This window comes from Buteo buteo, chromosome 5 (assembly GCF_964188355.1).
Source record: "Buteo buteo chromosome 5, bButBut1.hap1.1, whole genome shotgun sequence".
Lineage (NCBI taxonomy): Eukaryota > Metazoa > Chordata > Aves > Accipitriformes > Accipitridae > Buteo > Buteo buteo.
Window position 1 is genome coordinate 53,882,229 of NC_134175.1, and position 24,001 is coordinate 53,906,229.

The 24,001-nt window shown below is 51.1% G+C and overlaps 1 protein-coding gene across 1 annotated transcript; it reads right to left on the minus strand.

The window, feature by feature from the left end:
* Positions 1-5,265: 5,265 nt before the first annotated feature.
* On the minus strand, positions 5,266-19,189 carry CYTIP (cytohesin 1 interacting protein). The gene is made up of 8 exons (XM_075029384.1): positions 18,968-19,189; positions 15,726-15,775; positions 15,343-15,397; positions 12,460-12,562; positions 12,234-12,327; positions 11,727-11,796; positions 8,109-8,175; positions 5,266-7,606 (listed from the first exon to the last, which is right to left on the minus strand). The coding sequence occupies exons 1-8, from the start codon at positions 19,121-19,123 to the stop codon at positions 7,134-7,136; spliced, it is 1,068 nt and encodes a 355-aa protein (XP_074885485.1). The 5' UTR covers positions 19,124-19,189; the 3' UTR covers positions 5,266-7,133.
* Between the last annotated feature and the right edge of the window lie 4,812 nt (positions 19,190-24,001).

Here is a 24,001-nt window from a genome sequence, read left to right on the forward strand (position 1 = left end):
GGCCACGGCCGCCCCGGGTCGGGCACCGCACCCCGGTCGTCGCAGCCAGCACAAACCCTGCACCAGGGCTCGAGCGCGGGGCAAACTACCAGCCAGGCTTCAAATTTGAAATAATCCAAAGCTGAAAACATGGCAGCAGGCTCGACAACAGGGAGCCCTGATGACCCGGGAGCCACATCGGCTCCCACAGGGACAGCGAAGGGGACAGGTCCTGTCCCCATCTCCCCAGGAACCTGCCTGCCTGACTTCTTGATTGCAAAAAGATACTGAAACAATTTTAGGTATTTCCTGGTGCCATCTATTGGTTATACAACCAATTCTCGAAAATTCACACTTTCCCAAATGAGCACCTTGTGGTCGAAGCACAATTTGCATGAATCTATTATAAATCATTTTCCGTGTGACCTTTAACGCAGGAAGTTTCCGTTTGAGCTATCCTTTGCTAAAAATTCAGAAATAGCACCTGGGATTTCAGAGGCGTTGGGGCACAACAGGGATTTGAAAGTCGATGAGGTGAATCATTAGAGCCACAGCAATTCCAATTCATTCCAGAAATAGGAAGAGGCTGCCATGGCAAGGTGTTTGCAGGGTGTTTGCAGAGCTCCAACGGCTCGTCTGTCATTAACTCTCTGCTCCCCAATTTCTGCTCCCGTGACAGGTTTCCAGGAGCAGCTTGTGCACACACCTGGCTGCCCGGGGCAGCACGGGCACCGGAGCAGCTCTAGAGCAGAAGCCACATAACACGGGGTCACCATGGGAGATGCAGTGCCACCCGAAAGCCCAGCATGGTGGCAATGGAGACAAACGTTCCCACCAGGGCACACAGCTATGAGGGATTACATTTCACCTGGACACCCAGAGGAAAACTCCCGTGGATCATGCCAACAAACTAGAGTCAAGCGTTTCCATTTTGTCAGCAAGATAAATACCTTATGTTTTTGAAAAAAACATACCTTGGGATTCCTCTTCTATAGAAAGCGTCAGAATTTTAACTTTTCACCCAGCGGAGGAATGAAAGGAAAGGCAGAAACATGGGCGTCCCCCCCGGCAGAGCTATGTCAGGCACCAGCCAGTCCTCACACGTCCTCGGGGCCGGGATGCTGCCCCGACGCTCCCGCTGGCCACACTTGGCTTCGGACGGGAGCTGCGGGAGAAGCAGCGTGTTTCCTCTGGAAAACAGGAATACATGCCAGAGTGATGCAGCAAGGGCATGCTAGTCACAAACCATGGGCACACGCAGAGTAATTCAAGTTTTGACAGTGTTACAAATAGGCAGCTGCTGCTCTTCCTGGCAAACACTGCGCAAGGAGCCCAAAGGGTTCACTGATGAGGGGAGCGCAGCTCCTGCCTGTTTGAAGGCATTTGCCCGCACAGGTTGTTCTCCCCAGACGTCCCCAGGAGCTGAGGGGCCGCCCGTCACCCCCAGATCATTGCGGTGGCTAAGAGCCTGGAAGCTGCTCGGATGCTGGAGCTTCCCCAGCCGTATTTTTAAGCAGGCAGAGTTCATAGCTGGACTTGGGAAAAGGAAAAAGTAGCTGCAGGTTCCTCCCACTGCAGGCAGCTATTTATAAACAGAGCTGGGCAAAACCACCTCTCAAGGCTAGGAAAACATTTCATTTGCACAAACCTGAGGTGGTGTGATTTCTGCCTCTTTAAGATTTAAAAAAAAGAGAAAGTCTGCACTGAAAGAGCCAAACTGTACAAAAACAATTCAGGGTGCGGAGCATTCCCCGAGCAGAGCATCGCCAGAATAGCCCTGCTCTCCGCTCTCCTGGACGCTTCGGTCTGCGCTGGAGAAGCTCCTGTCCCCACCTGCCCGTGGGTGCCACCGAGGCATTTCCCAGCCGTGCAGCCCCGCATTGCTAATTGCAGCAGCCTGGCATTGCTAATGGCAGCAGCCCAGCATTGCCGTCCCTTGTCACAGACCATCAGCTTTGCACCAAGTTTGCAAGGCCTCAGCGCTGGGGCTGGTCGGACGGGCTCTGTCCGGGCTTTGCTGGCTTGGTCTAGCTGCGACAGGGATTTCTGTGACTGACCGGGTGCCTATGGTGAGTTTGCTTTACTTTTGCTTATCTGTGTGTGGCACAACTGTAGTTTTGTGCAGACAGCAGTAACAAGCAGGTTACTGTTGTAACAAAACAAAAGGTCTGTGCTGGGAGCGCAGCAATAGCAATAAATTCTTGGCTTTATACATGTATAAGGTGTACTTCCCTTTTGCCTTGCAGTGGCAGGCAGGACAAACTCAGTCACCCGTGACAACTATGTTTCGTGATCTTCTTTTCAAAGCTACGAAAGCTGGGTGCAACCAGCTGCTACATAGAAAAAAATTCTAAAAAAGCTGCATGAGAAAGGAAATGTTAGGTACAAAAGCAGAAATTGGCAGAGCAGAATTGCAGAAACACAGCCATCCCTGAAAAGCATGCAGAAAAGTGGTCACTGACAGGATAGCTGCCTGCTCTGAGCACTACTGAAATGGAGCAAAACCCAGCACATGCAGAAACACGGGTCAGACAGAGAAACGCAGGAACTCCTCATGCATTTCAGCAGCTTCCAGGGCTGGACTTTTAATCTGCGAGGGGAGAGTTTTTGCAGGCTAGTACAGCCTTGAAGCCAGAACGATTTTCCACTGGATTTGAAATGTTCCCAGCAGAAGCCACAAACTGTTTCATGGTTTTGTGGAAAAAAAACTTCCACAGTCAAAATTATAGGCCAAGAGAGGCCAGCAAAAAAACCCCCAAGACACTGCAAAGGTCATAAAAAAAAGGGCAAGTCTGGCTGGAGAGCTGCAAGCCAGCGTGAACGAGGTGAATCAGTCTTGGGGCAGCAGGAGAGGCACATCTAGGCCCTTGGAAAACATGGCTGCGATGCCGACGATCAGTGCTGGCAAAACGGCAGGGCGCTTAGCAGAGGGACCATGCCTGCATCCCAGGAGCAGCCGAGCATCCCCCCGCATCACGCCTGCCCCTTTGCCGGTGCAAAGCCAGCCCCGTGAGGCCGTGCTGCTAAAGCAAATAGGTTTTGCCAGCTCTTGCGCTGGAGGAGCCTCAGCCCGCTCTGTGCTGCACTAAATCAAGCTGAAAGATTTAGGACCCAAATACTCCCCTCGCCTCAAGTGGGTTTTCTGCTTGTTTGCTGCTAACCCAGGGGCTGAGTGCCATGACGGTGCCTTACCCGTATTTGATGCAGCGTCTTGAATTCGGGGAGGGGTTGCCTAGATCTGGGCACTGGGCAAGACCCAGTTAAGCAGTTAAGAACCCTTACAAGGTCAGGGTCAGTAGCATTCAGCAAATTAAGTTTTAAGTTTAAAAAGGAATTGCATTCTCCAGAGCAGCCACACTTCTGCGGTAAACTCGCTTTGCCCCCTTTATCCACATGGGATAAGAAGAGGAAAGGTAATCCCTTGGCTGTTAGGAAATCAAGCAAACCGTTCAACGCCCCCACAACCAGTGAGAACAACTCCTCTGCTGACAGTCCAGAGCACCTTCCACACACATCGCTCGGAGCCCCAGCCCCGTGAACCACGGCATCACCACACAGCGTTGCCCGTACGCACAGCCTTCTCCCACCCCGACTCCCGGGAGGCAGAGCAGGGAACCTTCCAGATTGCTCTCCACAAGGAGAAATGCCATGCTGAAAGAGCTTTCTCACTCGTTCTGCTCTCCGAGCTCTTTCCTTTGCCCGCAACCTCCTCCCTCCCCTCGGAAGGCTGGGGCACCCTTGATCTCAACGCCCTCTGCAGCGGCCCCGCAGAGCCCGCCTGTCACCCACATCCTGTTTTTGATCGTGGCCGTGAACATCTCAGGTTGTCGTCTTGTAGCAACCAAATCATGCTCTCGCTGCCATTGGAAGAGCATCATTTATTTGGCCTTTCTTAAGCTTGTTGGGTGTCCAGGCTCATTCAGCCTTTCCATGCTAAAAGCAAGCATCTGTCTCCCAAGTTATGTCAAATTAACTTCCGTACCAAAAGGAATCACTGCTTTGGACCATAAAGCTGCACTAATTTCCACCAGAGACGCAGCCTTGGGGAGTAGAGTTCATACCCATTTTTTCCCCCTTCATAAAACCAGGTGGAGGCTGTAGGCTGTGACCAAGGCACCCTGTCCAGTCCCACCTCTGCCACCGCATCTCTATAAACCAGCTGCAACTAAGGCAAAAGGAAACTTTAATTCAGGACCTGTAGGGGGGGAAGCGGAGCAGGCCCTGGTCAGGCTGACACGTTTTTATCAGTCTCTGCAAATCAGTCAGCCCACACTCACCAAGGCAAAGAGCTCTGGCCTGGCTTTGGGCATGCACTGATTTTCACCCAAGTGAAAGAGTCCGGAGCACCGGTGGGCAAAGCTTCAACCCTCCGGTCAGACACGTCGGGGTAGGAATATTTTGTCTTCTGACACAAATGCATGCCACAGTTGTGGGTCCAAATACTCCTTGGCCAGGAAGAGAGAGGAGTGCTCCCACTCCTGAGGGGGAAGGCACCGCCGGCCACCCACAGCCACGTCCAGCAACATGCCAGACTTAGACTGGGTGGAAACATCCGCATGCTTCTGCAAGCGAGCTGGTGATGGACACCGCTCTTCCCTCGGTTGTCAGTCTGGCAGCTGGAGCCAAGGGTCCTAACTGCAACCTGTGACTGAGTTTAAGGTCCCTTTTGAAGTGCTGGAGCTGTTTGGTCTCTTTGGGGCACCATGACAACCTTCACCAGATTTTCTGGTTATCATGCCCACAGTTGCTTTCAGACACCCATATATCTGCCTTGAACTCCACAGTTTATCCAAATAGTAATAACCTCTACTTTTTTTTTTTTCTCCTTTCAGCTGGTGTTATTGGCAAAGAAAAGTAAAACCCTATCTTGAGACAGCAAATCACAGGCAAAAAACTCGATGTCTAGCAATGAGCTGCAGAGCCCAGACCAGCACCCGAGCTGCCCCAGCCTGGGGTGACAGCTCAGCTTTGGCTCCGTGCAGGTGTCAGACCAAAGCCCACCTCCGCGCCCAGGGGCTGGGGCAGGAGCTGACGGCAGAGACCCCCACGGGCTGAACTGCAGGCGTTCGGCTCAGCAGCGTGGACAGAACGTCATTCCTGTACGCAGAAAACCTCGTGAGCTGCTCTCCTGATTGCCCTCCAGCTCTCCCAGAGCCTTGCCATATTACCATCTACTTAATCCTTTTAAGAGAAATTACAGACGCCAGTACAGATTCTGCTGGCTTAGCAACGTTCATTAATTAGAGGAGTATTGGGAACAGGTTGTTTTTATTTGGGGTTCATCTCAGAGGGAAGCCATTGGGTTTAGCCTGAGGTTTCTGAAAAGACCAGGAAATCCTGCCACAGCACTATCTGAATGGTAAACAACCGCATGGTCTGCTTAGTCAAAAGACAAATGAGTCACACAAGGTATTTAAATTATATTTAAATTTCTTCCAGTTGTATTTGAAAAGCATAATCGGGTTGCTTGGGCTAAACAAACAGCCTATTTCTGTGTTGCCTGAGAGGGAAATAGAATTTCTCTTTTTCATCACATCTACACCAATATTTATTAAATCACTTTGTATAAGCTATCAAGTTAATCTTACTGCCTGAAGTCTCTGCTCCTGAAGAAATGCAAGCAGTTGATGATCTTCCTGCCAGCGAGCTGTGGGAACACCAGCCCAAGGGGCATGTCCTGCCGCCCCCAGGACCGCAGAGGGACCGGGTCCCAGGCACAGCCCTCCTCGGAGGTCCCCAGAGCGCGACCTGCCACCGCTCCCCGGCGCAGAACAATCCTGCTCGTCCCGGCAGGACAATCCTCTGCCTTTACTCCTCTCGCCTTAAAGAGGTCAAATCGATCTGAGCTATATAGTTACATCATAGTAAGAGGACGAGTATTTTCTCAAACCTGTTAAAATTCCGGGGGTGCGGTGAGACCCTCGCACTCCGGTGACTCTTGCCGAGGTGACACCGTGCAGAAAACCCTGTTTCTAGCAAGGCTGGCAGGCACCGCAGAGAAAAGCTGCCGGTGGTCTCCATCGTGCTCCTCCTGCGTTTGACACAGGAGCCCACACGGGTGCACGGTGACCGGCGCACCCTGCTCCGGATGCACAGAGCTGCTCGGGGCAGGAGCGCACGGACGCCCGCGGCTTCCCGTGCGCTGGCACAGCAGAAGAGCCTGAGGCTGCGCGCGTGCTCAGGAGGGTCCGTTCTACTCCAAATCCCCTGGAATAGGGCAGATTTGGCAGGACATGGGATATCGGCTAGTGGCAGAGATTGCAGCTGGTCAGGTCACAACTGATAAACCAGGTTATTGCAGGGTTTATACAATGACTGCTAAGAGATGCGAAAGTGATGGCAGCCGGCGTTTTCTTTGTAAATCTGTCTATCGATGCTGTCATCACGACTCACCAGGGGAACCGATCCCTGCTTTGGAGACTGGGAAGTGGATTGTGGAGTTCACCCTTTCTTTTTCAGACACACATATCGAGCGTGCACATCCTCGAGCAGCAGCAGCGGCTCAGGGCATTGCACCGGCAGCGGGAACCGGCGCAGGCAGCCACGCAGTGAAACGGCCGGCACGGATCCTGACCACGGCCACGCACGAGCCGGGGGAGTTGGCAAGTGTGCTCCTGGCCCACTCCAGCATACCCATGTAAATCACCCACCACAAACCACAGGTAAATCTCTGCCCTTCGTTTCAAAACGCTACTGCCCAGGGTCTCTCTCTGTCATACGCTCTGGGCTCCATCTTCTTTCTAACGGGACTCTGTCACTGGTTTTAGTAGAAGCACTTGCTTTATTAAAGACCTTCTTTGGAAGACTATGACTTCGGTAACAGGAAATAAATAGCTATCACTTCTGCATTCAATTAAAAACTGTTATTAACACTAAAGTATGCTGAGGAAGTTCTGCAAAGGTTCTTCACATTTCAGAGTTAGTCACTTTTCACATTAATAAAGAGGTCCACCGTGTGCTCTGATTAAAAATTGAAATAATTAAAAAGCCCAGAGCTTTTTAAATAGCATCAGTACTGTTGTCCGGAGGACGGCCGTGCAGTGCCACCACGCTTCGCTCATTGCAACCTTCTGGGTGAGCTGCTGCCCCCGGTCCCAGGCCACGCAGCTGTCCCGCGGGCAGAGCCCCAGACATCAGGGGTGACACGTGCGACATCAGACCCGACTTTCTTCCTCTTCCACCGCCCGGTGAAGGCCTGGAATGAATTTCAAAAGATGCTTTCGGACACTGGATCTCCTGCTTTTCCGCGGGAGGGTCCCAAAACTACTGGTGAAGCTGGTCCCCTCCCAGAGCGGGGACATGGACCCGCTGCTGGCCAGGCTGATGCTGCGGTTCCTCCGCAGGGAGGACCTCCCGGCAGCGCCGTCCCCGTCCCTGGGGAAGAAGCAGTCATCATCCACGCTCGACTGGCGGCTCAGGCTCTCTGCAGCCGAATCCTCGAAGGCTCCGCTCTGGTAGAAGCTGTCCTCGCTGTCCACGGTCATCGAGCTCAGCCGGCTGCGGGAGCTGCTCTCGCTGGAGAAGCGAGGATTTATCGGGAAGAGGGGTCCCGGCGTGCTGCAGCCACCAGGCAAGCTGGACTCTTCCAGCTCCAGCACGTCCAGCAGAGCGTTGTCGTTCACCTCCCCTGCAAGCAGAAACCAAAGGGGAGCATTATTTACCGGCGTCGGCTCAAGGCTGGAGGGCAGGACACCCCTGGCATCTCAGGGCAGGGAGCAGCCCCTTCCCCTCGGGGGCAGCTGTCTCCCGGTTCGGGGTGCTCTCTGCCCCTGCCTTCCCCCACATGCAGAATCAAAGCTGCTCCCCGGGCGACCCACTAAAAAAAACAACCAAACAAAACTCTCCCCTGATAAGTCCAAAACAAGAATGGAAAAAAGCTTTGCAACCCACATCAGCTCCTTTCCTAGTACTCATGCAAAAGAGCCCTTGGTCTGCATTGGTCAAGCAGCAGCCAAATTCATCACTCCCAGGAAAAAATCTTTCCCAGGGCCAGCCCCACGCCTTCATTAACAGGAGAAAAAGAAAGCAAATAAAAATCAGATTAAAGAATTGCTTTTTTCTGATCAGACAGCGTTTCCGCAGAAGGACTCAGCAGCACTGCGGTTTCCTACCCGGAAACGAGGACGTACCGTGCAGCAAGCGCTGTTCCTGTAAGAGCAGAGAGCGCAACTCCACCCATTTCTGCTGCAGAGTTTGCTGTGGAGGAGAAAGAGGGCTCTGTCACTCATACACTTTCGCAGAAGCACAGAACACTTGTCAAGAAAACAGTCTATCTAGAAAGTACAGGTCACCTACAGGAAGCACTTGTACGTCCCTCTTTTTGCTGAGACACTTTTCCCGGAGTTTAGCAAATTTCTTCCGGCAAGCACAAGTCCACTCATGCCCTGGGTGCTTCAGCTGGGGTACTGTACGCGTCTGATTTGAAAAGCAGCAGCCTGACATCTGGAGAGCGTGCTGCCTGCCTTCAGCCAGCAACGACGATGCCAGCTCTCCTCAGCAGCCCGCAGGCTGCCCTCCTCAGCCCTCCGCACCTCCGGAGCCCACCAGCCGGGAAGCACCGTCCGGCAGCACGGCATGGGGATGGCACAGCTAACCATCCCGGACGCCGTGTTAAGAACACGCTGCCCTGTGCATCCTTACAACCTCTAAGTGCTACACACCATCCAACACTGAGCTACAGTTTTCTTTCCCTCTGGTGCAGGTCAGCTTGTGGTGTGAAACCAAACTATTGCATAGTTGAGTCAAAAAACCCAAAACAAAACAGGTGAGCCTCTGCCTGGAGATAGTTGCAGCAGGCACTTCCCAGTAATCTGCATGAACGCGGTGCACCTCAGACGCGCAGCCGGGCAGGCTGGCAAATCACACACTTCTGCACCCAGACTGACCAGACTAAGCTTACGTGGGCAATCCTGTTATTGCATTCACGTTTTTCCTCTTTTCGACATTTCGGAAAAGTCAGCCACAAAATGAAATACCAAATGAAAGCCACGGCCCGGCTGCAGGGTGGTGAGGCACCGGGATCCCTGCGGGCAGCACCGGCACGGCAAGCCCCCGGCACCCCACGGAGGCCAGGCAGCCCCCCAGCAGCAGGAGGAGGGGGTGGCACGGAGGCTTTTCCTGGGGGTCCCTCAATGCACTGAGCAGGGGAGATTTACAAGGGCACCGGGAAACAAGCCTTTTCCCAGCTGCTCTTCTCACTGAATCACTTCCTAGCAGATTTGGACACGATGTGGCAGACAGAGCACTGGTGCATCAGGTCTGGCAGGCACTGGGCAGCCTTCGCCAAGTCAGAGGTACGGGGGGCTCCAGCTTCCCCCCAGCTGCCATTCCTACAACTCTAGAACAGGCTCACCTGCAAAATGGGAGCAATGACAGCTTTTAAGGAGAATTAGTCCGGAGAAGTCTGCTCTTACAATGTTGTCTATGCAATGTTGAATAGGGTGGTTTTTAGAAGTTTATAATTCAGCTAAACCTAGGAAATTGTATGCAAGAGGTGCTGGGGAGTTGCCCGAAGGCTTTCCCCATCCAGACCCAACAGAAAGAGCAACCACCTCCTAGTCCTGGTTTCTCCCATCAGATTAAACTGTAATAGCAGCGGGACTGTCGGGATAACTGATGGACGTGGCAGGTATCCGCTCACAGCTGGATGCCCGTTCCACCGGCACGGCGGCGGTGGGCGCAGCGGGGTGCGTGTCCCCGCTGCAGTGCCTCACATGGGCTGCGCTGCTGGCTGCTGCATCCCGAGGGCAGGACATGCTTGTGCAACTGCACGGCCAAACCTGTGATGTTTAGCACTCGCAGGCATGTTGCTGTCTCACTGTGGTTACAGGGTTTTGCAGCGACCGAGCACACCCTTCAGTAAGGCATCAGAGTTATAAACAGAATTAGGTTCTTTCCACTGCAGCCACACTGACATGAGAGCGCAGGGCCAGGCACACACCCATATTTTACAATGTAATGACGCTCGTTGCAGGGGTTTGGTACTTCTGGGAAACAGCTGTTATCTAAAAATTCTGCTCTTGAAACTGAACCTTTCACAGCAGATTTTGAGATTCTGGCTTTATAATTTCCCTGGAAAGGGGTGGGGGAGATGGCCCATTTCTGATGACTTTACCACTTATTTCATCCAGATTTCTCAGGGACCAGAGTGAACGGCTTGCCGTAGAGCACTGACTGTGGCCGGGATGGAAGCATCCTGCTGCTTTGTGCTCATTAACACAACGAACTCTCCGGCTCTGGGGCCTGGCTCGTTTCTCGCCATGTCTGGACTAGCCAGGCGGTCTCAGCATCCCAAACCACCACCCCAGCTCCCGCCAGCCTCGGGCACCAGGGACGTGGTCCCGCACAGCTCCACGTGAGGCCGGCGTGGCCCCTGCACTCGCATCGGTCTCCCCACGCCTCCCACCCCGCTGGACCACTCTGGACCATGCAGGGGTTTGTCCCAGCCCCTCAGGGAACACCAGCGCTGCCTCCAGGCTCGGCTCCCCCGGCTGTTCCCACCAGCCAAGAGCCGAGAGCCCCTCACATTCCCTTGGTCAGTTTTACCTCCTTCAGAGAGAAAATAGCAGCTGGCTGCGGGGGAGCGATGCCTAAAACCATCCCAGCTATGTCCAAAAGCATCCTCCGTAGCTCCCGTCAGTTTAGCGAGCCTTGGAGGGAAACTGAGCTCATGGAGTTCTCACCCTGGTCTCCTCACCCCTGCCCATCTTCTAGGCTGAAGGGATGGTGACCAAGATAACTCCCGTACAGGCAGGCACTGCCCTCAGCACCCCCCCAGCCGCAGACCAGCGGAGGTTGGGAGGAACCCCTCCTTTCCTCTCCGTCCAGCCCCCACGGGTACCGTTAACATCATCGACAGCATCAGTGTCATGCAGCAAATTACAGTGCCCTGTGCTGTACTCTCATAAATGCAGCGCAAACCAAATTAAATAAACATTGTTTTAAACATGCTAAATACTAAACATGAAATGGCCCCCGTGGCAGGACTTGTATTTTATAGGCAATGGCACATATGGCAAACCCTGTCCCTGCTGCTTAGCTCTGGCAAGCCTAACCCATTTGGCGTGAGGTTTATTCTAGCCAGATGAATTTTTAATGCACTTTTTGAAGTATCGTACTCCTGTGCAGAGGGTTTTGGCATAGAGTTGCCATAAGGAAAAACCCCTCACTCAGGTCGACTGAGTCCCAGCTTTGGAAAGCCCTGGCCCTTGCAGCGCTTGCAGCACTGCAGCTGCAGCGGGGCGAGTGGAGAAGCACACTGGGGTGCCGGCACCTAAAAACCTGCTGCCAGCCCAGCTGCCTCGGACTCAGCTGGGAGAACAAAGTTCTACAAGTCGGAGGTGCCGTCAGCGTGGTGGCCCTAAAGAGCCTGAGCTCTGCTTGTGAAAGCCTGCCTTCCCTTTTTGCTAAATACAGAGTACGTTAAAATGCGCTGTTCTGTTTTTACAGGGGAGGACTGCCTACCAGCTGGGCACAGCCTCAACACAGACAGAAATTGAGATATTTAGAGAGTTACAGAAATTACTGTGGGGGAAAACATTACCAAAAAATATGGGGAAAATACTACAATAAAATTATACAAAAAATACTACAGGGACCACAGTTGGGGGTGCTGGTGGCAGGGCACACACGGGTATGTGCCCCCCGCCAGAACACCCAGCCCCACGGACTCCCACCTGCCCCCATTAGCAATGAATCCACAACAGCCCTCCGCGTCCGACAACGGCTTAACTAATTAATTCTATTACCTTCAGTAACTGCAGCTTGGTCTCGAGCTCCATTTTCCGCAGAAACATGGCCCCGTTGACAATCTCTAACCTGCGAAGAAGGGGATGCTGGCACCGAAGCGGCGAGGAGCACCGAGCGCTGGCGGGGGCTGCCGGACCCCACACCGCAGCTCACGGCAGCGGGTCGCACCGCGCTGCGGCGCATGGTGCCGCGGGGTCCCGGGGCAGCGGGGACGGGGACCCCCCGCCCGGCCGAACCCTCTCCTCCGCGGCAGCGGTGCTGGTGCGAGACGAGCAAACGCGGGGCAGGAGAGAAAGGAGCGGGGTAACAGCACCGGGACACCTTCCCGGAGCTCCTGTCTCCCTCCGAAGCCCTCGCCGGCAGTGAGAGCGCGGGTCTCCACAACCAAACCCACGGGATTTCTGCCCCTGGGACAGCGCAGGGCGGCAGGGTAGCGCGAGAAACTTTCTTGGCTTCCAGCGGGAGAGGCTATTAAGCTGAGAACCACCTGAAGGAGGGACGCCTACCTTAAGTAGTTCCCTGAAGACTTTATCAAGTCTACTATTTGCTTGTGATTAAAACCGTCCGTGTTCACGCCGTTGATACTGGCGAGGATATCGCCTGTTAGAGATACACAGAGGCGAAAATTAGCATCTGCAGCACAGGCACGCCTTCCGCACGGTCTGCAATAAAAGTAATTGGGAGAAAAGCAAGACAAGGCCACCCACAGCAGGAAAAAGCATGAACAGTTACCAGTTTGAAGGCCGGAAAGATGGGCAGGACTTTCTTCTTGAATTTTGCAGACACAAGTGCACACCTCCAGGGAGTTATCATTTTGGTGCGGAAATCTAATAGTCTGTTAATACCAAAGTGACAGTGTTACCAATAGTAAGGCCATGAAAACAATTTAAAAATTAATAGTCTTTTTACACATTTTTTAAATAAGAAGGCTGTGATGAGTAGGGTATATTATCATGCAAGTGAGAACACCAAAATGTTATAACCTAACAATTAGAAATTGCATTCTTACGGCAAAGAACAGCAGACATCTGACAGATGCCTGTACCTTGTTTTTGCAAAAAACTAACTTTAAAGCAAGTTGGTTATTTATGATCAAAAACTCGGGAACTTGAGTCAAGAATATCTGTTAGCAGGGATGCGGATTGCTTTCTCGAAGAGTATTTCATGTTCCCAGTCACAGCATGGCAGGGTGTGACTTGGGCTTTTCGATTGATTGACTCTTACTCATTGTGAATGCCGCGTGAAGTCAGCTGGTGCTGCCAGATAGATCGGTTCGCAATAAGAACTGAAAAGCAACAAGACTTGAACCTACTTTCGCTCTTTTGGCCTCTTAAAGTCATTATCCACACATGTCCCCACGTGCCCTCAAAAGTGCTTTTTATTATACATTTAAATATACATTAAGTAATTCTAAGTATAAATGCATTATGTGATTATCAGTGCTGACATGTGTTTGGAAAAATGCAAAAGTAAGTGATGCAACCTGACGAGATCTTGCAATGACAGGAAATGTCTTCTTGGTTACATGCAAATATCAGTATTCAGCCACATCTTCCTACCAAAATTTAAGACTGAAGCGGAACTTCCTGAAAACCTATGACAGCCACATCTAACCCAGATATAAGAACTCATGTTAGATTCCCAAATTTCTCAGTCAGCATGGAACAAGTAGGGATGAAGACCAGGTGAGTTCAGAGCTTATCTGGTCAAATCACACCAACGTGGTGATTTCAGCCCTTAGAACAACAGTAAAAATTTGGGCTAAACTAAGAGCGCCAAGTGAAACATGAGGGTCTTGGAGGACATGCCACTGCAGGTCACGCTCTCCTCTTTTTTTTTTTTTGACCTGTTTCAGTGTGGTATGTCTCACCTACCAACCTGAAAGATTGGGTCAACTTGAGCAATACAAGCTCAAGCAGGATGGGATTCGTCACACCTAACCGGAGCCATCTGGACCGAGGTGTCTCGACATCCCCACCAGAGCCACTGGGAGAGACGGACATGTCCCGGGTGTGATGGGCGGCCCCAAGAGAAGCACTCCAACCAGGAGGGTGGACTTGCCTCTCGTGTCCCTTGTCCTCACAGACTGCAGAAGATGGCAGGGCCATGGTTTTGGAGGGGACCTCCAAAAAAAGCCACCTCACTTTGAGGTGGCTGCAGTGAGAGGAGAGACATGCTCCCAGAGCGTCTGCTCTGCAAACACCTCAGCACTTTGGGAGCCGCACGGCGTCCCTCTCACCCCTGGGCTCTGGTCCGCCAGTGTAGAAGTAGGAGAAGCGGTAACATGCGAGAAGCTCTGGCGTTCGGCCATCACTGCAGTTCTCATGAGCTCCCTGCAGATGGTAGACCTAGAGTTTCACATCATCTTATTCTGGTTTGCCTAAATTTAACTTGTAGTAGTGAAATTACAGCTTCTAAATAATGGCTTGTTCTTAGTATCAGACAGATGCTGCCTTTCCACAGCCCAGACTTTCTAGTGAAGTGCTTACGCTGAATGTACGTTCAGGAAGAAAATGTGCCAAGAACAATTATTTTCAATCAGAATGTCACATATAATGAAAATCTGCCCTGACAATTTATACAAAAGCCCAATAATTGACTCAATTATCCTTCCTACTGAAAGCTCTCCCCTGTTCACGAGCTGAACGCTTACCCGCTCATTAGCCACAGATCCAAATTTGAAAAAGTTAAGCTTTTCCTAACACAGGAATTTCACTGAAAATAGTACTTTCCCTTTGTGCACAGATAGAGACAAGCACTTTGAAGATGCCCTGCCGCTGCAGGAATTGAAACAGAGGGGTGACGTGGGAGGGTCTCGCCGGCACAGGCTCACAAAACAGGCTCCTGCCTGCAGGTCCCGCCGGCAGGCAGAGCTCTGCGGTATTGCCACAACCCGCTGTTCCCAAAACTACATCCTTTTATTCCTGGGATTATTTTTTATTTATAACCAGGATTTTAGCAGGCCTACTGATCTAAGAGTTACCTTTCTCACAAAAATCTACAGAACAAAAATCCCCTATTAGTGGTACTCCTGATAAGATTCTGGTTTTCCTATGTGATGATTTACTGACTTCTACATCTAACAGAATTTCTTCCTATATGATTTAGCCCCCAAAAAGTCAAGCTCAGCAGTTATTTATTAAAAAAACATGCCAATACTGTATATCCTCTTCAAAAATACATATGTCTCTGTATATGTTAAAGGACATAGTAAAATGCTAGTATAAGGCATTTTTTTGAGAGAGAGTTTTTTGATCTCTCTCTTTTTATATGAAAACATTCTCATGTGCAATTCTCCCCAAAATTATTCACTTATGGAGGTAAAAAGGCATTGCCATTGCCTCATATTTGGATTTGGATGAGATTTCTCCTACATTCAATGGTCTGACCTGTGAGAAGGCCGGAAATTCTCATCTGTGACCTTCGCTACGAAAAAAATCCTTGGAAATGCATCCTAGTTCTGTATCATTACTGTAAGCTCTTCAAATTTCATGAGGAACTGACAGATACCATTCTCTGCTCTATGCTGTCTTAACCTAAATTTGAGGATAAGACACTTAAGAGTTTGCACCATATTTTATTTTTAAATCAATCGACTTGTCATTTAAGTCTTACCTGAATTTCAAACCCAAACGTCTCTTTATCTTCTTTTAATATAGCAACAAGGTGTCTGTAACAAGAATACACAGAATGCTTCATGAATGCTGGGCTGCCACGCTTCGTGCACTCTATTTCTAACCAAAACAATCGTGTCCCCATCATTGCCCCTCCCTGTGCTAGCAGGGTGTCAGCAAGCCTTCCCACAGACGTTGCAGCGGTAGTGCTTGTTCTTTCCTTAAACTAAATGTCACAATTTCACCCACACATCCCAGGTGCTGGGTACCACTCTCTGCCTTGCACCTTTGTCCTACTAGGGCTGCTAAATGGGAAGATTCCCAGGACACACGTTTCATGCAGAATAAGTAAATAACAGTGATTGTAGAAGAGTATCTTCATACCTTTGGGGCCTGGAGGAGTCGCCCAAGGAGCTGGATCTGGCTAAGGCAATCTGTAACCAGAAATGGGAGTGGAAAAGGGTCAGTAAGTTCATGGTTCTTTGAGGCACACGGCTAAAATCTACAGTTTAGAGAAAAACTAAAACTAGCTGGTGGCATCCCACCACCAGCTTGCATCAATGCAGCCTCTCCCTCAGTGAAACGAGAACTTAAACTTTCAGATCAGGAGGAAGAGCAGCTAGGTCCAGAACGCAAGACAAGGCATCATCATGTTCGAAGCCACCTATTAGATGCTGATGGCGAGCTCAGCCGGGCACGGGCAGAGGGTCAGCAGCCAACAGCAATGACCTCCAGGCGTGCTGAGCGCTCCCTGCAAAGCTTGGAAAAGGTGCTCCCTCTGGCCCAAGAAGTCTTCCTCCACCCTACGGTTCCTTTCCAAGTGAGTTAGAGAGTAATTCTACACAGTAACAGGTCGGATATCAACGCCCGTGGAGAATGTTTAACTGGCATTGCTGCAAGACCAAGTACCAACTGCGACGCATTCTGGTGTGAAGGATTGCATTAACCTGCAAGAGGCAGTTGTTGAAGGAATTCATGTTTATTTTTATTATGTTGGAAATTAAGCCCCAGGAAACCGGTTATAGCTCAGCTTTTTCATTTTTCCAAACCTTTTAAATATAAAATTGAGTATTTCCAAAATTAAAAAAAAAATAAAAAAATGGGTACTCTTAGAACATCAGAATATTGTTTCAGTTGTTTACCTCCAGAAAAATGTCTGGGCATCCTCGCTGGGAGACAGTAATGCAGTACCTGTTCCAAGTTTATTAGAAAAAATTGGCCACCCGCTAGCTACCCAATCTTCCCTGCAGTAAGTTAAAATCGAGAGCTGAGTTACCACCAGCCAATAAAAAATGAAGCAAAACAAGGCTTTTTTTGTGCATGTGTGATAATTTGACATCTTCACAATTAGCTTTCATAAACTCACAAACACCTGCTTCGGAGAGGGAGAGAGGTCTGGAACCAGAAGTAACTTGGCTGGGAGACCCCTGTAGCAATACCTGTCAGAAGACCCTGTGGCAGGAGGATGCTATTTAGGGTGATAGATGTTGCTGTGAAAAAAAACTGAGAATGAGTGGAAAAATACAAGTTGAATCTCGAGGAAAATTTTCTGATAGCAAAAGTGCTTGGGGCAGGGAACTCTTCCCCAAGCTGCTGGAGGTGTAATCTCTGAGGACAGTAGAAATGAGAAAGACAAGAGGCATGACTGCTCAGAAAAACCCCTGCATCCAACAGGACATCAGAAATGGACCTCCCACTGGTCCTTGCAATGTCCACAATCCTCTTGTCTTATTTTGCATAATTAAAAAAAAAAAAAACAAAAAACAAACGTATGTGGCAGCCCTGTGTTTTCAAATAAGAGAAGGAATATTCCTTCTTTGGGGGTCGCCTTGCTCGATCGCGGTGCACTGTGGGGAGTCGGGGGCCAGGCAGGGCCATGGCTCGGCGTGCGGCCGCCCCGTCCCACGGGCTGCGGCCGGGCTGCTCCGTCCTCGGGGGTCCACAGGCACTTCTGCTCTTGTGGGAGGACGAGGGGCTGGTGGGCACACAGCGCCAGGGCATCTCTGCAACAGTGGGGATCCTTCAAAATTACCCATTAACACTGTAACTATCATCTATATAGTGCCCAAATCACATCTCTGCTACGCTAAGACCTCACCTTTCTTTTGTACATTTCCCCTAAAAGTCTGTGGGCATTTATAAACTTAACACCTGTCGGAAAAGGCAGAAAGCACAGATAAATTAAGGTAACTGCAGGCAGCTATCCCTGCAGTTTCTTGTGGTGGCTGCATAGCATTTCTGAGCCGATGCATGATCGTGGCAACGAGCATCCAGGATCCCTGCTTCAGGCTAGGTAGACTTGTGCCTGAAGACGTCTCTGGAAAAAGCCAGGATCAGTGTTAAACATTGATTCTTCCCATAAAAATGAACCACGAATAAGGAATTACATTATCACTGAAAAGTTTGGAGTCAGTATAGCCAAATGCCTCGGGCTTCAGCAGTACAAAATGATGCCACAGCGTGACCACTAACAGAAACACCCTACTTTATAAACATGCGTGTACCTGGGGAGAGGAGGGAGAGACCACACGTATAACAATAAACCCCACACCAGGTGAAAGAGCTAATGGCAGGCGTACACCTGCGGCACGCAACCATTAGGTACGGTCTGTGCAGAGCGGTCCTCAGGTCTGATGCCCGCGTTGTAATTCATCTTGAGCAGATACGGCCACGTCGCAGCCATTACCATCAGCCTCCCCCTGCGCCGGCAGCAATTCCCACACAAAGGGCTGCTCCACCACAGCCGCGGGAGCTGGATGCCACCCAGCAGCAGCGTCCCCCAGATTAGTCTGGCTCTGGCTTTCCTTTATCTCCCCACACTTGTACAAAGAAAAGGATTAAGTGCGTTTCCGTTACTGAACAAAGCCAAGCCTTAAGTGTGCAGATATTACGTACCAGTTTTCTGATGATAATTTCAGAATATAATGTGTCTCAAACATTTTCTATTCAGGCTTCTTCATACTAGACAAATAGACCAAGGCTGGAATCGCTCAGGGGGCAATTTACAGCAACAGCAAGAGAGAGTTTCGTGGGAATCCAGTTGCAAACAGCAGAAATGTGCTGTTCTGAGCCGTGCTGGGGGGAAAGCCCAGGCCAGAGAGACAGCCCAACCAGCCCCAGCCCTTGTAGCAAAATACTCCAAAATCCGGATGGAAATAACTCATGGTAGGTGCTTTCTGTCAGCATTGCAGAACAAAGGCCAGTCCAGCCAGGCTGCTATACTGAAGTAAATGCAAGTTTAAAGGAACACCCAGACAGCAAGAGCCTCTTTCGACTCGCAGCACTGCTGTAAATGGAGAAGAAACGCAGCTGGGGCAGGATCTCGGCTGCAAAAGCACTTCACGTGCCCAAGCCCCTACAGGCTGAACGCCTCTTTGCTCGCTCCTCTCGGGAGCTTCCCACGCTGCCGGTGCTGCGAAGATTTCCTTGCAATCCCCAAACCGCCTAGGCTAAGGGCGCCCGGCAGCAATCCTTCCACCACCCTGAAATCAGGAGCCGCAGCGAACCAGGGCGGTCGCTTGCAGAAACTCGGCTGTTTCTGCTCGCCCCTGCAACCGCGGGCAGCGAGCGGCTCTCCGGGCAGAAAGGAGCCGTCAGCCTCCCGGAGCGCAGGAGCTACCCCGTACCTGCTTGCGCCCGCGGGGCAGCGTCCCCACCGTGTTGGCCAGGTGCTGGATCCTCCTGCTGTCCATCGGCAGAGCCTGCTCCCCCTCGGAAGGGCCGGCACCGAAGCCTAAGAAGTTGGCGTTGTGGTTCTGCTGAATGAGCCTTCTCAGAGCCATGTCGGTGGAAGGGCATTTAAAAGGGTGTTGCTAAACGCTGCGGCATGGCTGAGGAAACTAAAACACACTGGCTCCTCCGCGATCAAAAAGTACGAGAGCGGAAAGCCAGCCACGTGACCCGTGGTTTAGGTGCGCATTACATAAATCTCTTCTAGCAGATCACCAGGGCGCTCGGTATGTGTTGTGCTCATAGGAGAGTTAAGAATTAGGTTTGGCAATTAAAGAAATCTACTTAATTTTTCCGTTCCCGCACACAACAATTCTCATGAACAGCTGCTTCTCTCTGCAATAATTTGTCCTTACAGCACTACTTGCTTCAGACACTTGCCTGAATTCAACTTGTTCGTTCTTCGACTTGCTCGGCATCCCTTGCATTGCTCAGATTACCTTTTGGCAAAGACGGGAAAAGAATGCTTTCTTTGGATAATGGTGTCAGTGTGTGACTTTCCAGCCACAGGCAGGGAAGCAAGAACTGAAGGCCACAGACTGAGAGTAGGAGCTGAAAACACCGCAGAGCAAGGGCAGAGCAATGCCCTCGACAGAGCGCTTGCGTTTTGGTAGGGAGCAATGGCTTACCCAGCAAAGCAGGTTTGGGAGCAAAGAGCAATGTAAATGCCATGCATTTGTGTCCGAGGAAGGCTGGACATCACGATGGGACTCGTCTGAAACACGCTGTCGTTTTCTGTTGAGTCAGCTGGACAAAAACTGTGCAAAGGAACCAGAGTTCGTCACAATTAACCCTAGTTGGCATTTGAACCTTTGCAAGGGAAAAGTGGGGCTACTGCTATCAAAGCAGAGAAGTAATAAAACTGTAGAAGTTACATTCATTTTTCTCAGTGAAGACCTTTTATGCACCTTTACAAAGTATTGCTACACGTGCCTTGGACACCCAGCTCCCAGAGAAAAGGCTGGCAGAGGTGCGGGCAGCACGGGGCACAGGCAGGGGAGGAAGGGGGGCAGCCAGCACCGTGGGGCGAGGGCTGTTAGGTTTTGTGTCTGCCAACCTTGTGGAAGTTCAGCGCAGTCTGGTATGTGCTGTCACAACAGATTAATTCAGAACTGATCCGCATGCCTTTTATAATGGCTCTGCCTCTATAAATGGTGGTGGAGGCGGCGCAGGGACGGGTGTCCGGCTGCGGCCGGGAGCGCCCACCCACATAAAAGATAACAGCTTTTTAATAAGAGATTGTGAAAGAAGCAGAATGAGGTTTTAAAATGAGTGTCATTTAAAAAAAAGAAACCTCTGTCTCCTGTTATGCTGGAAACAAGTGCATTTTGGGACTGTAGAGCACTATAGATCACATCGCGATCTTGGCAGAAACTCAGGGTAAGTAAAACAATGAGCATGGTGGGACGGGGCGATAAGTAAAATTTAACCTCTAGCACAGGGTGAGGGGGCCTGCTTATTTTGCATGTCTGATTTTAATCGTATTTCTGACACAGTAAGTTCATTTTCCTCCTACTTGCCCAGTCCCTCGCTGCGTCAGGTCACTGGGGAGGAGCTGCCTTCCCTCTCGCTCCCTGCTCCGCCAGTCAGCTCGTGCCCGGTGATGGCACCGGCACGGGAGAGCCACTGGCTGCTCCTCCCACAGCGCCAGGAACCCCGTCCGTCCGTCCGTCTGTCGCGCGTCCTTCTAGGTGCTCTGCCATGCCCAAAAGGACAACCGGGAGAACATGTTTTAACACACACATTTCAATGTACCTGGACTGGTCGTTTGGTAAAGATCTCGCTCGTTGTTTTTTTAACCTTGTGGTGCCTCATCTTGCCATCAAGCAAAATTCCCAATAATTTTAGGAGCAAAGTGAAATATTTCATATGAATGATAGCAAACAGGATACTACATCCTATTGAAAAATACTGTATCAACTTCAGAAACAGTCAGCGCTGGAAAGGAAATCTGAAATGACTTGGGGAAGCCACAGCCACATTTGCATGCCCCAGCATGAGACACCTCATCTGGCCACTGGCTGGAGTACTCCACCTTCACCAGTCCGCCCTGGCAGGGCTTACAAGTCCTGGGGGTTAAGAAAACCCTCCCTGCGTGGGGCAGGGGCGTACAGACCCCCCGGGCAGGCTGAGCTCTGTGCTGAAACCCACCTCTTGAGAGCGTCCCACCACCGTGCCAAGCTGTGCCGAGCACACAGACCCGTCCCACGGCACACAACAGTTATCCTCTGTGCATGACGATTTTCCATCTGATGAGAACTAAAGAATTTTTTCCACATTGTTTTCATCTCACGAACAGTTTTTACAAAAAAATGAAGTCACAAATTTTCACCAAAAAGGAAGTTTTGCAGAACTGGGCTGGCAGCAATTGCTGCCGGCACGCTGTCGAGGGACCCCATCTGGGTGCAGTTTCACCACTGCCAGGGAGACTGACCACTCGCCCTCCAAAGCAGCCAAAGTATGGACCCAGAGACCTCCTGCAGCCTGTCGGATCTGTATCTGCATGAAGCACCCGACTGCATGAAAAAATACTTAATTGAGATTTTTGACACATGAGGAGGTTTCTATCAGAGTCTCAGTCAAGCTATCCTAGTCCTAAACCATAACAGTGTGTGATTACAAAACCCCAAAACAATAACCCAGTGTGACATAAGCAGAAACAAGAGCAATCTTAGTGCCTGTACAGATTACAATCCATTCTAACTCATCACTTCAATAACATTCATTTCAAGTAATATTTAAGCAACCTCAGTTCGTTTCAGATCTATAAACTCCACAGGTAAATGGCATTCACTAGTCAGCCCGATCTGCAGAATGAAGCCTTTCCTCTCTACAGTCCAAAACCCCCGGTGACAAGAGAGCGGCAAGCGGGGTGCCGGCATTTGCTGGACTCGGGAGCCACAGCCGGTTGACCCCAGCCCTGCACCTCGGCTTCCCAGCTCATTCCACGGGCTTCTTCAGCTGAACGGGCACACGTCTCCTGGCTTTAGAAGTGGGTTTGTCTGTCAACCCAGGAAGAGCAAACGTGGCACACCGACACTTCTGCTCCCTGATAGCCAACTTCTAGTCTGACAAAAGCCAGATAAACCCCAGATTTTGCAGGAGATATTGGTGATAAAGCAGGCAGGGAAACAGTATTTCCCACCTTTAAAGAAGTATTGGCGATGCTTTAGGATGTCATAGTCAGTGAAAGGATTTTTGGTTTTATTCTTATTGCGTAGCAGTCCTGATGCCTTGCCATGAATGACTTGTAACTGCCCCGGGAGCAAGCCTTCAGACGTGGCTGAGTGTTTACGTGAAGGATGTTGCCTACCTGTGCCTTCCTGGGGATCTCGAGGAACATCGTTTCTTTCTTCAGCCAAAGGCTGGATTAGCATTAGTATATATTATTTAGTAAAACCAATTTAAAATATGGCCACTGAAACACTTTTATATTTTGCAGATATCTGCAATGAAAAAAATAACATATTCTGGCCCAAGCTCAAACTCTTTCAGTCTGTAAGTGCTATCAGTACCACAGAAGTCCACGTCCCCAGTTAATGTTCCCTCTTTACACTGAACTGCTGCTGCTGTTCCACCCCACTGAGCTCCCCCGTGCTCTGTCCTCCTGGCTGCTCAGGAAGGCGTTCGCTGGAGCAGAGGAAACCCCAGTGCCAGGAGAACGTTGGCACAGACCTCCTCCTGCTCCAGGGGATCTGCTCGTTGCCCTGGACTGCTGCAGTGTTGGTCCATCCCCATCTTAAACGTTCATCCCTCAAAAACACAGCATCTTGCAACAGAGAAATACCCTGTCAGAAAACATCTGGCCCACACACCTGGAGGAGGGTTTGTGGCTGGCATGTGACAAGTCCCTGTGGTCCCCGTGCCTCTCCTGGCAGACAGATGGGGACAGAAACGTGTTGCATGTCACAGCGGCACCACGGGGACCATTTTAGGTGTCCCTCCTTCACCCCCGAGAAGGGGAATGAGCATCTGGGCAGATCCAGGAGGAACCCCTCTGGGTTGAGGGGCAGCACTGACCCTGCTCACAGTTTATGTTTCTCTCACCTCCTCCGTGGTGATCGTTGAGAAAAAAATATGTTAAAAAAGCAATGCACGACAGGGGGAAAGCTCTGTCCTTCTTCCTGAGAAAAGTAAGCTGTATCTCAGGGACGGCATCTGCTTACTTGCTAAAGCATACTGACTAATGCGGGATGGAGGTGACTCAAAGCCTCTTCCCCTTTTCCTGCTCACAATCACCCCACTAAGTGCCTTTGAAAACAAACAAAGTGCATTTCAGTTCCTCAGGCAACCCTCTTTTACGTTTCTGAGACTGAGTGACTCATCCCCAAACAAGCCACAGGAGAAACAAATAAAATCTCCCATCGGGACCTCGGTCCCAGCTGCCCCCGCAGCCCCGTGCCGCCCGCCGCACCGGCACGGCACGGAGGGGCCAGGCGCTGCCACGGGCCCCTCCGCCAGCCACGCACCCACGGTCCTCGCGCGTACCCCACCCGTCACGGACCGACCGCTGTCTCGCTGGCCAGACTCGAAGCTGCGCGAAGCCGAGCCGAAGGGGAGCGCGCGTCAGACGCGGCCGCTCACGCCTGTCCGAGGAGATGACAAAGGATGCTCTGCTCCAGCCTCCTCCCCGGTCCAGCGCTGGCTCTGCGTCGGGGACGGGGGGACGGGCAGCCTCGTGTCCTCTCCAGGAGCAGACAGGAGTCCCTGGGCAGTGCTGTAGAGAAGTTCTTCGCAACCCCCTGGAGAGGCAGAGCAGGAGCGTGCATCGACGCTGCTCCTGGGGCTGCCCCCCACCAGCGCAGAGCCTCTGCCGCTCGCTCTTCAGCCGAGTCCAGCTCAGCGCTGAACTCCCAAGCAAAGTACGCGCAGCAACATACAGGTGCCAGCAGCACTGCCAGATGATGTTTGTCTTGCACTTTAAACCTCTC